The sequence below is a fragment of the Camellia sinensis genome, chromosome 11, assembly GCF_055761805.1.
Source record: "Camellia sinensis isolate YWXY chromosome 11, ASM5576180v1, whole genome shotgun sequence".
NCBI lineage: Eukaryota > Viridiplantae > Streptophyta > Magnoliopsida > Ericales > Theaceae > Camellia > Camellia sinensis.
The window spans coordinates 136,277,923-136,293,207 of record NC_138971.1 but is presented as its reverse complement, the minus strand read 5'-3'; the positions used below and the strand labels follow the sequence as shown (position 1 = coordinate 136,293,207).

At 36.8% G+C, this 15,285-nt stretch overlaps 1 protein-coding gene across 4 annotated transcripts; it reads left to right on the top strand.

Moving 5' to 3' along the window:
• Positions 1-7,637: 7,637 nt before the first annotated feature.
• Positions 7,638-13,474, top strand: LOC114322763 (homeobox protein ATH1). 4 transcript variants are annotated; one of them, XM_028270208.2, is made up of 6 exons: positions 7,638-8,190; positions 9,913-9,980; positions 10,102-11,300; positions 11,828-12,180; positions 12,777-12,837; positions 13,083-13,474. In XM_028270208.2, the coding sequence occupies exons 3-6, from the start codon at positions 10,131-10,133 to the stop codon at positions 13,245-13,247; spliced, it is 1,749 nt and encodes a 582-aa protein (XP_028126009.2). In that variant the 5' UTR covers positions 7,638-8,190; positions 9,913-9,980; positions 10,102-10,130; the 3' UTR covers positions 13,248-13,474. The 4 variants fall into 4 exon arrangements, with proteins under 4 accessions (XP_028126009.2, XP_028125969.2, XP_028125974.2 ...); XM_028270168.2 differs by having other exon boundaries at positions 7,723-8,190; positions 9,899-9,980; XM_028270173.2 differs by lacking the exon at positions 7,638-8,190 and adding an exon at positions 9,615-9,795 and having other exon boundaries at positions 9,899-9,980.
• Positions 13,475-15,285: the final 1,811 nt, after the last annotated feature.

Here is a 15,285-nt window from a genome sequence, read left to right as displayed (position 1 = left end):
TCACCAGCCAATTCAAACTCTAACTACACCGCCTTACGATGTATCGCTTCAAGCTCTGCCTTAACGACTGACAGTTTGGCACCGACCTCATCTTGGCCCATTCTGGCACGCTCAGTTAGATAACTCTGCACCACTGCCAACACCTCCATCTTTTTTGCTTTTTGAGCCTACGCTAAGCCCTTGGCACATGCGCTTTGCGCCGCTTTCCTCCAACACGTTATTTTTACCCTCACATTCTGCACCTGCGACCACACTTCTTCTAAATTAGCCTTAACTGGTTCTGCCTCTGCCCTCGCCTCTACTACTTTGCCCAATAAAGCGGGCAGTTAGGGTTAACGCCTCCATTTGTGCCCAAAAAAATCCTCTCGTGAGGTCTGCCTCTGTACATTGAGACACCTCTCGCATAGCCGCATCCTCTATAAGCTTAGTAGGCGATTTGCTGCCGCCCTGGCTTCGCCCTCATCACCCACCAAGCGATTGACTACCGCGAGTAAGTGATTCGTGGCGGTCCCTAACGACCCTAGCGCAACGCTCGTCCCTATTTCGCTCACTCACTTTCTCCTAAACTTCTGACTTGGAGGCATTTCCTTAGGGGGTAAGTCTGTCGATTGGTCGGCCTTTGGCAGCCCTGTTTGCTCGTCTACTCCGCCTATCACTTAGGCGACTGGAGGCTCGGCCAAACCTTCCTCCGCCTCCACACCAATCCTAGTCTTCTCTCCTTTTACTCTTGGGGGCACTTTCACTTCCCCCTTTTTGGTCTTTTTCAGCAACGGTCCTTCTTCATTTCCCTCTAACACCATATTTTGCTTCTTCTTCTTCTTCTTCAACACCAATTTTATCTCCTTCCTACTCATCTCCCTCAATGGATCCACCGACGCTCGTAGAGGCACAAATGTTGCTAAGTCTTTTTCTCCGAAAGGTTTGGGTCGTGGTTGGACCAACCTCTATGCCACCAGCTTCGGCGCTGGACCTAACTGTTTCTTCTTGTATTTGTCAACCCTGGCAAATGCTCGCGCATCCTCTGCCTCTTGCGCCTTCCTCATTGCCTCCACCTCCTTTGGAACAGGATCTCTCTCAGTTGGCTCAGGCTCCAACTTTAGGGCAAATAAGGCTGAGGGTTGGACCAGGTCATCCCATTTTAGCCCCTCTCTCTCCTTCTACTCCTTCGCCTGATTGACTCTCCTCTCTGCCGTAACATTCAACCTTGGCTCCAACGACTTGGTTGACACTTTCCAAGTCATGCAAACTCCCTTTCCACCATTTGTTGACACAAAAAACCATTTTGGTCTCCACTCCTTCACTAAAGAGGGCAACCCTGCCACAACTCAAGGCCTAGAGCACCCAAGGGAGCCAAAAGGGACCCAGCCTACGGCTTAAGGCCTAGAGCACCCAAAGGGGCCCAGCCCACGGCTCAAGGCCCAGCTCAAAACCCAAGTGTTAAAGTCTAGTCAGCCCAATAACTTTGAGAAGCCAATGCTGGCCCAAGACTAATAGTATTCAAACACTTGTCAGGTAGGGAATCAATCACGTAGCAAAGATCCTGCAAAGTTATTGCACTCACACATCATTCATTTAATGAGGCCACTGTAACATTAAATGCAGCAAGACCCCTAATGCCAAAGTATACAGAATCACCACAAACGATGTTAACTAGGCCATAGACTTCAGCCAACAAGACAGCTTAAAATGGACAAGGAAATGATGAGTAAAGGATATAAGGAAGCTTTCGAGATACGTTAGAGGTTAAGTCTTCATCTCCTTGTTTATATCTCTCTCTTTCTCTCTCTCTCTCTATCTCTCTCTTTCTCTGAAATCACTTTGCCCTAACCTAACCTGATCGGTGGAGTGTTCGTCGGGGGTCTATCTCCTCCTTTGGACCTTTTTTGCAAGCACGTTTTGAGGACATCAAATCCAGTAGATCCGTTGAAAGCGTGGATTAGACCCATCCTCTATTTAAGTTATTGCTTTATCAGAGATAAATACATAGGTTATATCCATTTATGTGGGGTAAGCTACAAACACACCAAAAAAGATAGAAAAAAACAAAAAAATCCTTAAACCCACAACACCTAGGCAATGGTGGCAGTGGATTCGACGATAGAAGGTGTCAAATCTTGTTGTTGGAAGGCAACAGATCTGGCGGAGAAGAGGTGGAAGGTAACATATTTGGTTGATGGTGGTCGATCAAGAGGTAGTGTCATGGTAGGGGTGTCAGAGTAAGGCAGAGGAGGAGAGAAAAGGCAAATCCGATGGAGGCCACGGTTGGAGTAAAGACAGACGTGAGAGAATACCTCACAAAAAGAGAAAAAAGATTGGAAAAATAGAACTTCCAAGTTATTTGAACAGAAAAGTAAGGAAAATGAAAGAGAAAGAGAAGTCAAAAAAGAAAAGACGCTGAAGGCCGCCAAAACCTCCCCCACCCCAGCTGCCACACACAAACAAAATCTAGGGGTGGAAAAGTTTGGAGAGAGACTCTCAAACGCCTATTTTGATAACTCAATTAAAAACTAATTATTTACTTTTTTGAATCATATCATTAATTTATTTTTTATATATTTAAAAAAAATAGTTAAAAGTTTAATTTTTAACCTAAATAAGTCCAAGTTGATAGAAAAGTCCATCCTTCGATCATTGGTGCATCTTTTTCTGCAGCTAAAATCAAATGTGGTGCAAGGCACACACATTTTACTCAACCGGCCGTTGGATTGGTTTTTTTTGTTTCCGCACCTAGCCATTTTTTTTTAAATATATATTTTAAAAAATTAAAGTATTTACAAAAATAGCAAACTTCACAAATTAACTAATTGATTTTTTTAAATTACAAATTTTATCGAGAAATCAAATTGTTAAATATGTGATTTTATCATGACATCACTTATATCTATCACATTAATAGATTATATCAATATGAAATCATATTGCTATTTTATGGTAAAATCATATTTTAAACTTATATTTTTTTAAAAATCCATTAATTTGTTAAATTGTTTGAATAAATTACTTGAATAAATAACTTGATTTTTTAAAATATTTATATATAAAAAAAAAACTCGATTAGGGTCACCAATAATAAATTTGTTAGATATATCTCCACCCAGGTTTGCTTACATCATCATTTCCTCACCGTCGTCGCTTCTCTCTCCTAAAGACGGAGAGTAGCAATGACATCATCAGTTTTGGTTTCCGAGTGTAAAACTGTACAGTGATGGTTTCCATCTAAGACTACTGTACAAACCGATTGTCGGGGCTCATTAGGCTAACAATATCCTGATTTGAATTATTCATAAAATTAGACTTTCAGTTGTATAATTAGGTACTGTTTGTTAAAATTAAAATTAAATATTAAATTTTTTAAATTGAAAAGTTATTTAATAAAAATTTAAGTGTTTAATTAAAAATAAATTATTTGACATGTATAAGATTAAATTTAAAATTTATTATTTACAAATTGTATGTATTAATTTTTATATTGTGGTGGCTGTATTGGTATTGGTAGTGGTAGCGATAGTAATAGTGGTGGCGGTGGTGTTGTGGTCGTAATAGTGGTGGTAGCGTAATGGTGGTGATAGTAGTAGTGATAGTGATTGCGATAGTGGTGGCATGATGGTGGTGGTAGCTGTAGCAGTAGTAGTGACATATTGGTAGTGGTAGTGGTGGTCGTGGATGATGGTGGTGGTAATGGTAACGATAGTGATAATGGTGATAGTGAATTTATAGTAGTATATATCAATTCTTATGTTTCATTTTTATAAATTCAGTCAGAATTAAATAAGTTTGATATAATTTAAAATTTATTTAAGTTTTAGTTTACATTTGAAGAGGTATTTAATCTTTTAAGTGACATTAATTGTGATTATTAAACAAATTTAATTAATTATCACTTAATTAATTCAATTTTAAGTGCTGAATCGTCTTATCAAATATCCCTTAAATGATAAATATGAATTTTATAATAATTTTTTATTTTTTAAAAAATAAATAATTCGGTTGACTGAATCATCTTATCAAATAAACTAATCACTTGAAATGGATTGAGAAGTGGCAAAAATGATGTGATGTGACTTCGCTCAATATTTTACATGTGCCAGCATGTGCCATTGCAATTGTGTAAGGTCAGGCCGCCTCGGGCGGGCCGCGTCTCGGGTCGGGTGTTTGGCGGATCTTGAGCGGAACCATGGGCAGTCATGGGCCGGGCCCATGGGTCGGACTGAATTTTAAAACGATGGCACAGGCCCTGGTCCAAGGCCTTGGGCTGAGCTTGGGCTCAGATTTAAACGGGCCGGGCTCACCACAGACCGCTGGTCAAAATTACACCCCTAGTCAAGCGGGGTCAGAAAAATAAATTAAGAGAGATACTTATTAATTATAATTTTTATTTTTATTTTTATTTTTATAACCAATAATAAGAAGATAATAATAATTTTTAAATTAATATTAAGTACAATAAATTAAATAAATTGTTACAAAAGTATTTCACATAAAATTTTACAATTAAGTTCGAATAAAATCGAAAAAAAAAGTATTACGTATAACTAGTGTACCATGAACAATGTAAAAAAATCATATATTTAAGTCGTAAAATAAATTATATAATGGTAAGATAAATCAAATTTTTACAAAATTTAAGTAAAAAATTCATATAATAGTGATATCACGTCATTATTGATATATGATATTATCAATCAATAGTAAAACAACATATGAAGAATGAACTCCACATGCAAATATAACTAACATTCTAGTAATTTTTACATATATATAGTGAGATTAATTATATTTGCATATCAATAATGATAGATATTACTTTTATATTGAGATTTTTTCATAAAATTTTCATACATAAAAATATAATTTGTTATAATCGCTTCATTTTCAATAAAACAATCACTATTGTTTTCATAAATTTAAAAATGCCCTTGATATTTTATTCTAAATATTATTTTTATTTAAAATTTTATGTATATACATATGTAAATAAATAAATAAATAAATCTAAAAGGGACACGTAACTCCCTAGTCTTCATGTGGTTCCACTGGTCATATAAGAAGTGGAATAAAAAATTACAAATATATATTTAAGATTATTTAAAATATAAATTGATTTTTGTAATTTTAAAAATCATAAATACTTTATTGTCAAGAAAAAATTAACAAAAAATAAAATTTTGATTAATTTTTTGTATAATAATAAAATTATTTAAAATTTTAATTAAAATATATTTCTAATCTCATTAATATTTATTTGTAATTTATTTTTTTGGAAAACAAATTGCTTGGTAATTCTCAAGTACACACTCTGCGGGTGCAATAGTGCACTATTGTTCTCTCTCTCTCTCTCTCTCTCTCTCTCATCCAATTGCCATAACCCCTCAGTTGTAAGGTGCAGAGAACAAAAGTATGTTAGTTTTGTTACTTTCTTTACTCTTCTTTCTCATCACATTAGCTGGCTGGGGTTTGCCTTTTTTTTTTTTTTTTTTTTTTTTGGTTATAGGAAAATCCTCCCACCCTCCCGCAGGTCCAAGGCAGCGCCCCATGAGGAGATCACCAGGCAGCGCCCCATGAGGAGATCACCAAGGTATCCTGTTGTCCGTTCCGAGTAAGAGACTATAACCTGAAAGCTTTTCGCCCAAAAAATTGACCCAAAAAAAGAATTGAACTTGTGACCTTGAGGCTTAAACCCCAAGGCTTTACCACAATGCCACAATCCCTTGGTTGGGGTTTGCCTTAACATAGCTAAAAAGTAAGCGTCCGGATCCTCTAGAGTGATCCGGTGAAGTGATCCTCTAGAGTGATCCTTCGTAGAGCGACATGTGTCCCATTAACGGAATCAAAGGCTGAGATGATGCTAGACAAAACGACGTCGTTTTGGTACCAAAAAAAAAAAAAAAAAAAATCTGAATTTGCAGATTTGCAGATCGAGGGAGGGGATGAGGAAGAAGAAGCCATTGATGGGGTCTTCAAGGTTTCTTGGGAAGTGACAGCATGAGAGAAAGAACACAGTTATATATAGATTTCCACGGATGAAATTGTTGGAAACCCATTACAGAGGCGTCCGGATCCTCACAAAACGAAACCATCCAGGAGAAGAGAGAAGAGCTTATGGTTTCACCCACTGGTGGAATCCCAACTTCCAGAATAGTCCATTTTCTCAAACCCACAGTAAATTCCATTAGAGTTGTTCCTTCTCTTTCTTTATCCTCCAAACCCACCATTTCTGATTTCAAGAAAACCCAGTTCCTGGATCGGCGATACCCACCTGAAAAATAGAAGACGTGGGTGGATCGCTTGCTTCCTCTGCACCACCATACATGGAAGAAAGCAGGTATATATGAAGCAATCTTGGGTTCTACTTACAACACCCACTTTCTTCTTCCTCAAATCCACGTTCTTCTTTCTCATCCTCTCTCTCGATCTGCAAATCTGCAAATTCAGAATTTTTTTTTTTTTTTTTTTAGTACCAAAACGACGTCGTTTTGTCTAGCATCATCTCAGCCTTTGATTCCGTTAATGGGACACGTGTCGCTCTACGAAGGATCACTCTAGAGGATCACTTCACCGAATCACTCTAGAGGATCCGGACGCAAAAAGTAAAGCCCTTTTCCTTCTCCTCTGCAAAAATGGACCTGATGAGAAGACCTGCCATGAACAGGAGTTTCAACAGAGAGAATCCCTATATTTTGATTGTGATGATTATCCTTTGAACAACTATGATACATACCACTAAAATAAGATCACTAAAAGCAGCTCTAATGACGTGGCATGCCTAAAAAAAAATTAAAATAAAAAGAAAATAGGAAAAAGACAAAACACAAAGAGAAAAAAGACAATTTAATATTCTTTTAGTGCTCTTCTTTTAGTGCTCTAAATCATTTTTCATCCTTTGAATCATATAATTGAGATTGATGAGAGAGAGAGAGGGAGAGAGAGAAATCAGTCCCTTATTGATGAGAGATAGTGTGTGAGGTATGAACGGGCCCTCCAAAGCCTGCAATAGAAATGAGTGACACTGCACCACCAAAGAGTAATGCTCTCTCTCTCTCTCTACCCATGTGTGGCTGATCTTCTCTCTGTGTCTCTCTTTAATTTAATGGGTCCATCCCATTCATCCCTCTCTGCCTGTCTGGTCTCTGCAGAGAAATCCCTTTTTTCTTGGCTTTTTGGCACTCTTTCTTACTTTTAATGGGTTTTCTCTGAAATGGGTGTGCTATTGGGTTAGGCTTCACTTCTCTATGATCGTATTAGTGGGTACTGCTAATTCTTAGGAACTTACTAGAAGTTTCCTTTAATAATTTGAATTATTTAATATATAATATTTATTGAGTTTTATATATTTATAAAAAATTATGTTGATTGAATATCGATAGGTGTTTTATCAGATTAAACATCTATCAATTATTTATTTTTTTATCATCTTTTTTTTATACAAAACTATTTTAATTATATAATTATTAATATCTGATCAATATAATTTTTTATAATTATATAATATTTAATAAATTTTACATATTAAATAATTTAAATTATTAAAACAGGACTTCTAATAACTCACGAATTCAACCATACCTTTAATCATTTCGATCACTGACCGGAGGAAGCCCTTGTACTTACTTTTGCTTTTTGATTGCGAGTCTTAAAGTCTTGTGCATGGAGGTAGAGATAGAGAGGAAAAGACGTAGAGGTCATGGTTCTTCAAGTTGTCTGAACTCTGAATTTCTTTTTCTTGGGTTTTGGATTCTTGAGAGAATCCCACTTCTCTGCTCATGCAAAGAAAATAACCCACTTTTTGCATTGCCTCTAATGTATATTTTATTATTATTATTTTTTTGTGGATTTGAGGAAACGTAGGGTTTAGTGCTAGCTTTTTTTCAACTTGTTCTTTTTGTCAAAAGAAGAAAACAGCCTTCGTTGGCACTGTTTTTCTTTTCTGGCATTTCATCATGTACTGTTTGTGGGAAAGGAAAAGATTTTCCTTGTGAACTTTGTACCGCACTCGCTTGTTTTGTCAACCTAATGAGAGCAAACCACTTTGTCTTTTGAATATTTGGGAAGATCTCTTAAGTTCTGTTTGGGAAATCCAATGAATCTGCATAAAAGTTTTTGATAGGATTATTTTTCCTTAGCAAAGGGCTTGGTGGAGGAAGATTGGTTTGTTGGTGTGGGTGATATATCTCATCTGCAAATTATTGCAAGGTTGGTCACTTTTCTAATAGTGCTTTTTCTAACTTGTAATCTTTTCTCTTCCCAAATGATAGTGCAGACTTCTATGTGTAGTTTTGTGGTTGAAAAAGTTTAGGCACACAAATTCATATCACATAATTGGATACAACCATTTCACGTGAGATACTCTACATTTTGATAAGTCTCACGTCAGGTGAGAGATTTGTATCTAAGTCTATAATTGATTTATGTATAAATAGAAGAATGGTTTGTGATTTTAGCTTTATTATCTTGTAGTGGTGTCATAGGAAAATGCTTATAGTGGTGGGGGTGGTGATTGGAGGGGTCTTAATCACTTAATCACTCCCCATTCTTCTCAAATGCTACTCCACCCTCTTCTAGATTAACAAGCCCTATGGATGACCATGCCAATCCAACTATGATGATAATGTTTATTTATTTTTTTATTTTTTTTCCCCTTTTCTTTGGTTTTTTGCTTTCCTTGTAGTTTTTTTTTTTTTTTTTAATTTAATTTTTCAGCAAAACCTAACCCCTACTTGCCCATGTAGGTTAGAAAAGATATATCATGATGGGATCTTTGAGGGTGTTTGGGAAGTTATTTTAGTAGGTTTTTTAGTTTTTGATTATTTTAGGAGGTTAAAATTTTTATGTTTAGAAAAGATAGTTAGATTTTTTTTATAATTAGATGTGATGTTTGTGAGAGAAAAAGTGAAATGATTATGAATTTAATGTGACATTTTATCTAAATTTGTTTTTTTTAATTTTTTAACTAATTTTGTTTTTTAGTGTTTTTTTTTTTTTTTTTTTTTGGCAAAAAAGCAAAAACAACACTTTCCAAACACCACCTTTGTTTTCAAGATTCGTGCGCTCGTGTCTCAAGATTCGTTTGACATTCATCACACTATTTTGCACTGCTAAAAGTGCATTAGTGTACGAGGACATGAATTCATGTTCTCACTTCAATGGACTTCCAACCGCATGATTATGATTGTGTATTGAGATTATCACCACCATTGTGTGGCAAAAAGTGCATTGAAATACAGGCACAGATATTTGTGGGACAAAGGATTCCTGGCCCAAAAGATATACGTGTTGTTGGCAATTATGTAATATGGACAAGGAAAGATGATAGTCGGTGTTTAATGCTTTAACACAGCGACCAAAATAATTTTAAGTAATAATATATTAGTATGGACATTTACACCGGTGTCTCATTCACAAAAATGGGTGTTTAGACATGTGTTCTCAAATATTTGAAAGGTGTTGAAGTTAAAGATTTTTTTCCCTTCAAATAGACATGATTGGACGTGTGTCCAATAGGTGTTGAGAAGTGCCATTAGTATCGTGTCACATTGATGACAATAGGTGTTGAGAAGTGCTCATTAATATCGTGTCACATTAATAATTAAAATAGTATTTGACGCGACATATATCACATTTTTAAAAGTGTCTATACTTCTCAAATGCTATCCATCCTTATTCTTAATCCTCGGTGAGACAGTTATCACTTTTTCATTAAAAAAACAGACATGCTTACTGCTGAATTCAAAACTGAAATTGACACACCAATCATGATGAGGAATTAGATGTCGAATAAGTCCCCATCTTCCTTTGAAGGTGCTCTGCAGAAAACGATATTCATACCTTGAATTTGAAGTTGCTTTTGAGTTTCTTTCTGCATTTTATTGGAATTGTTTTGAATTTTGACGTGTTGTTTTAGGTGCCACATTGCAGTTTGCATCGGCTTTTCAAAGGCGGAGAATGGAAATCAATAATAGTGCAACACACAACTGGATTATGAGGTATTGTTTGACAAATCTCCAATTAGAAGTGGGAAACACTGTTTTGTTGTGTAGAACTAGAGCGTTGTCGATGATTTACAGGTTATGCACTTAGATTCTTCTACTTTTTATAACATGACAGAAAATGATGCATTGAATGTGCCTATCGATATGAGTGACCACAACACTATTTTCGATGCAATGTTCTCACATAGGACCTCAGTTCCCGCTGCTCAGTCCAATGCACCTCACCTGAACAACCAGAAACAAATCGCAGCTGAATTTCCTGCGCTTTCAATGTTGCACGGTGAGCCCATGAACAATGTTTATACTGGTTTCAACATATCAAATCTTGTTGGTCTCCTCGATTGCGATGCAACGCTTCCTAGGAATGCACCCCTTGGAAGAAACACCATTACAGATTCTTCATACCCAACAAATAACGCTCAGGTTCAAGAGCCATACTTGGGTGGAATGCCCATTTCAGCTGCATCAGTTGCTACCATTTTGGCTGCACGGTGTGGACCCCAGGATAACCTGAATGAATTAGCAACTTCCTCACCTTGTTCAGCGTATCCCCTGGATATTTTAAAATCTTCTGTTCCGAATGACTATGATGATGCCTTAAATTCTGTGTATGCAGCCTCCTTGAACTGTGAATATGATGGAATACTTGGTGCTGTGAATGGTAAATGGGATTTTGACAAGTTTCTTGCTGATTATACTGGGAAAATCCCTGGAAGAACTGGCTTTCAATCGCACCAATTAATGGGAAATATTAATCCTGATGGGTGGATATCCTCAGACAATGCTAATGTGAGGTCTAGTAATCCTTCAAGCTCATCGAAATTTGGTAATGAGCTCTCATTAAGTCTTTCCATGTGCCAGCCTTCTATTATTCATGGAACAAGTGTTCCAGATCAATGCTTGGAAATAAGCTGTGCTGGTGTTACTCACCGTTCTTTGAATGGAAGACAGTTGGGCTTGGAAACATCTTGCGACAGTAAGAATCTCTCTCTGAGTTTTGGATCTTGTAGACCAGTCCAATTTCCGCAATTTTTATCTGGGTCTAGATATCTTCCCGTAATTCAAGAAATACTTGCCGAAATTGCAAGTTATTCACTTGAAAATCTAGTCAAGATGAACTATTCTGCTAGTCAGATTGGGGCTGGGGCAAAATTTATGTACTCTTCAAGTCAACATGCTGACAGAGGCTATTCTGTAGTGGGTTCTGATGATTTTCCCGATAGAGATGCTAGGTTTGAGGTTCAATTGGACCCTGTCCTGCAAGGACGGGACGTTGAAGCAAAGAGAAAGCAGTTGTTGGCTCTACTTCAAGTGGTATGTTGGCACAGTTTGATGCTTATGAACTCTTTTGCCATAGGTTTGTATGTGTAAAGATTGGCGTATTTGTATGCAAGTCCTAAATTGAACAAAATGTTGAACAGTTTATACTTTATAGCATATTGAATTTATAAATTAAAAAAATAAAAAATAAAATGGTAGATTAAACTTGGTTCGGCCATAGTGCTTGACAAAGTTATCCTAGTCGACAATCTTGGTAATCCTTTCCTTTTCCAGAACCGATGTGGGCATCTTGCTTGCAAAGGTCCAGAAACTCGATTCAGCCAACTCATCCTAGTCCCACTGACCCTTTTTTAGTTTTTTTTTTTTTGATAACTGAGAGCTAATCCTAGGCTGGCTCCTCTCGGGATGCCTCGCGTATTGGGTAAAATATGACATTCGAACTCGAACTCAAGACCTTCTAGATAATTCGAGTAGTACTTGTTTCCTTTTCAACTTTTATTCTTTTGTGGGAATATGTTACAACATTATTCTATGTTGCTGAATGGCATTGACTGTCTCAGGTAGACAACCAATACATCCAATGCTTGGATGAAATCCATACAACAATATCTGCATTCCATGCTGCAACCGAGTTGGATCCTCAAATTCATGCTCGTTTTACTTTACAAAGAATCTCCTCCTCGTACAAGAACCTAAGGGAGAGAATTAGCACTCAAATCCTTGCAATGGGATCGTATTGTAACAAAGACACTAGGGAAGAAGATAGGTCGTTTGAGACATCCTTTATCCAGAAGCAATGGGCTCTCCAACAGCTCCGAAGAAAAGACCAACAGTTATGGAGGCCCCAAAGAGGCTTGCCAGAAAGATCTGTCTCGGTTTTACGAGCATGGATGTTTCAGAATTTTCTTCACCCGTAAGTTCCTATACTAGAATGTGGCAGACATCTGAGCTTAAAGACACATTTACAGTTATTGTGCTTGGATTAAATCGTTTACTAATGTTCCTGAATTATTTCAAACAATCTTACTTAATGCATCTTTTTTCTTCGTTTTCTGTTAGTTACTTGTTGATAATATCTGTTATATTGTTATTACTATTATCAAAGATTGGTAGCCCACAACTTCAACACTATCGACCTTGAAGTTGTGGGTGCGAACCTGAGTATAGTCACTTTGTGCAATATTGTCAAAGGTTAGGTCCGTACCCAATCTATCTTTTGTAAACCCTATCCAATGGGGAACTAAATTGAATGTGTTATTTTATTTATTTATTTATTTTGGGTTGTAATTTCAACTTTTGACATATACTAACCATAGCTAAATTTTCCCTCTATTCTCTGTTTACTAAAAATATTCAGACAAACCTGTTGGCTCTTCAAGATCATTTGATTTTGTGCACTCATGACTAGCAACAAAATTCAACAAAATTCTAGCATAGGGAAACTGAAATTCTTTTCATTGTCATTAATCTTTGAGTGAACTTTTTGTTTGAATTACAAATTTTGTTCAGGTATCCTAAAGATGCGGAGAAGCATTTACTTGCCGTGAGAAGTGGATTGACAAGGAGCCAGGTACATTCAACTCTGGTACATTGGATTATATACGCTCAATGCAGCTTCTGAATTGTATCTTTAAATGCGTCTTTTCTTTGTACTTTCCTTTGCTACCAAGATACACATTTGCTAATTTTCTGTGACATTCATATTTGGTTGATACCGACTCAATTTAAATTTCACCATATGCAAACTTTGTGTTTTCTCAATTTTCAGCATCTTTGTTCATTGTCTCATTGTCTCTTATGGGTTGTTGTGACCAGGTGTCCAATTGGTTTATAAATGCACGAGTTCGTCTCTGGAAACCAATGATCGAGGAAATGTACACAGAGATGAATTGGAGAAAAGGCAGGAGGAACCATGAAGACACAGACAACAATCACAGAAGCCACAAAAGCATTGAAAGTCAGAGAGTTAACATGAATTGACGATGAAATACAGGTAGTTATAATGAAAATGGAACCAAGCATTTCTTGATCATTCCAAAGGAAACATGGTACATGTGCAAAAATGGTTGCAACTGTACATAATGCTCTATATATTTAGGGTTTAGCAAGTGAAATATGTTTAATTACTTGTTATTTAGCTTTAATATTTTGCTATTCTAAATTTTATCAGATTTTCAAGTAAATTACACAGTAATGTTGTATGTGTCTGTGTGTTTTCTCAAGTTTGATAGCCTATTCTATAGATGACATTATTGGATTATACTGAAGGTCAACTTCAATTAAAACATTCAGATTCCCCCTACTGATAGCACACAGTTAGAGACTGTGTCTTAGGAGAGGTTGGGTGTTCTGAGAGTTTTGAATGTTCGGTGCAATTTTTATTTATGATTCATGAAAGAAAATTGCTGATTGAATTAAGAGCCGTCTGTATACGGAGAGTTTGCTCTGTTTTTTTTTTTCTGAAGAAATAACTAAGTAATTAAACAATACACACAGCATATCTTTGGAGAAATGCTGTAATATAAAGAGTGACGTGATTAATTAACTGGTACCATTATTTTCTGGATATAATAAACTTTACTGAAAAAGAAACCAACCATAAAAGTTGTTGGAAGATATGAATATAACTGTCTTCAACAGGCAATTAGAATTGAAAAGCATAATCCAAATTGTTAAAACCTATCACTTACTTCACCTACTTAAACCTACTCCACTAAACCTAACCCACTACACCACTACCACCTCACCTACTCCACTAAACCTAACCCACTACACCACTACCACCTCCACTTCACCTACTCCTTACCTACTACACACTCACCCTCTTCTATATATAGGAATCATGAATCATTGTAATAAAGATAACATTATATCAATCAATAATACAATTCTCTATTTCTCTTTATACATTAAATTTCTACATGGTATCAAAACCAGAAGATTTAGGCCCGTATTTTGTTTTCTCACCGGCGGGCAGCCGACCGGCAACCTTGCCTTCGCTGCCCGCTGGAATTTTGTACACATACCTTCACTTTCCTGCCTCTTCCAACTTTCTTACAACTGTTGTCCCATAGATGGGCTTCATATCTACCGGTCCATCTATGCCTTGTGACACCTCTATACTGTGAAGTCCTCTGTCCAAATGCATCAATGGACTTCCTATGGACAACCTGCTTCTGATCAAGCTTCTCAGACCCTCTTTTCTTCCCCTCCTTGAATGGTGTTTGGTACACCTCATGGCCTCTAAATGCATAGTAATCTGAGTATTGCTGGGCTAATAACGAAGGCCTCTCGAGCAACTGAGATGGGGCTTCATATTCCCTTGCCCATCCAGCATCCATAACCATCACTTTGTCACAGTCCATAACTGTGGGTATTCTGTGAGCTATGCTGATTATTGTACACGACACAAAGTCCTCGCGAATGATTTTCTGAATGACAGCATCGGTCTGGGAGTCGACAGAAGCCGTTGCTTCGTCCATAAACAGAATCTTGCTGTGTTTCAGCATTACTCTCCCCAAGCACAGAAGTTGTTTCTGTCCCACACTCCAATTGTCTCCGCCATCAACCACTGATGCATTGAGTTTTTCAGGCTTTGCAGCCACAACATCTTTTAATGGTACTGTTTTTGTGCGAAGGGACAGAAATCATCACATTTCCCACCTTTTTTTTTCTTTTATTTTGTCCTCCACTTTACACCTCACATGCCTTCTCTCTGTCTAAACAATAATTTTCCACCATCTCCCTCTTTTTCTACACAATATTTTTGTACCACCGCCCACTCCATTATAAAAATAAAAAATAAAAAAAATTAAATTCATTCCAGTTGATTTTTCTGCATTACCACACCTACCATTCGAGTTTGCCAAACACACTTGCTTTATTCATATCGGGACTCACCCCGATCACCATTTTACATCAAAAAAAAAAAAAAACAAACAAACAAACAAACAAACAAACAAAAAACAAAACAACCGCACCCACAGTGGGATTTTTCTTCTCTACTCGGCCGCCGGTC

What these genes read in the sequence shown, in the direction of transcription:
- LOC114322763 (XM_028270208.2), top strand. Translation starts at nt 10,131, where the DNA reads ATGAGTGACCACAACACTATTTTCGATGCAATGTTCTCACATAGGACC. An exon ending in TGTTGGCTCTACTTCAAGTG is followed by an intron (nt 11,301 to 11,827) that starts GTATGTTGGCAC and finishes TGACTGTCTCAG; the next exon opens with GTAGACAACCAATACATCCA. An exon ending in TTTCAGAATTTTCTTCACCC is followed by an intron (nt 12,181 to 12,776) that starts GTAAGTTCCTAT and finishes AATTTTGTTCAG; the next exon opens with GTATCCTAAAGATGCGGAGA.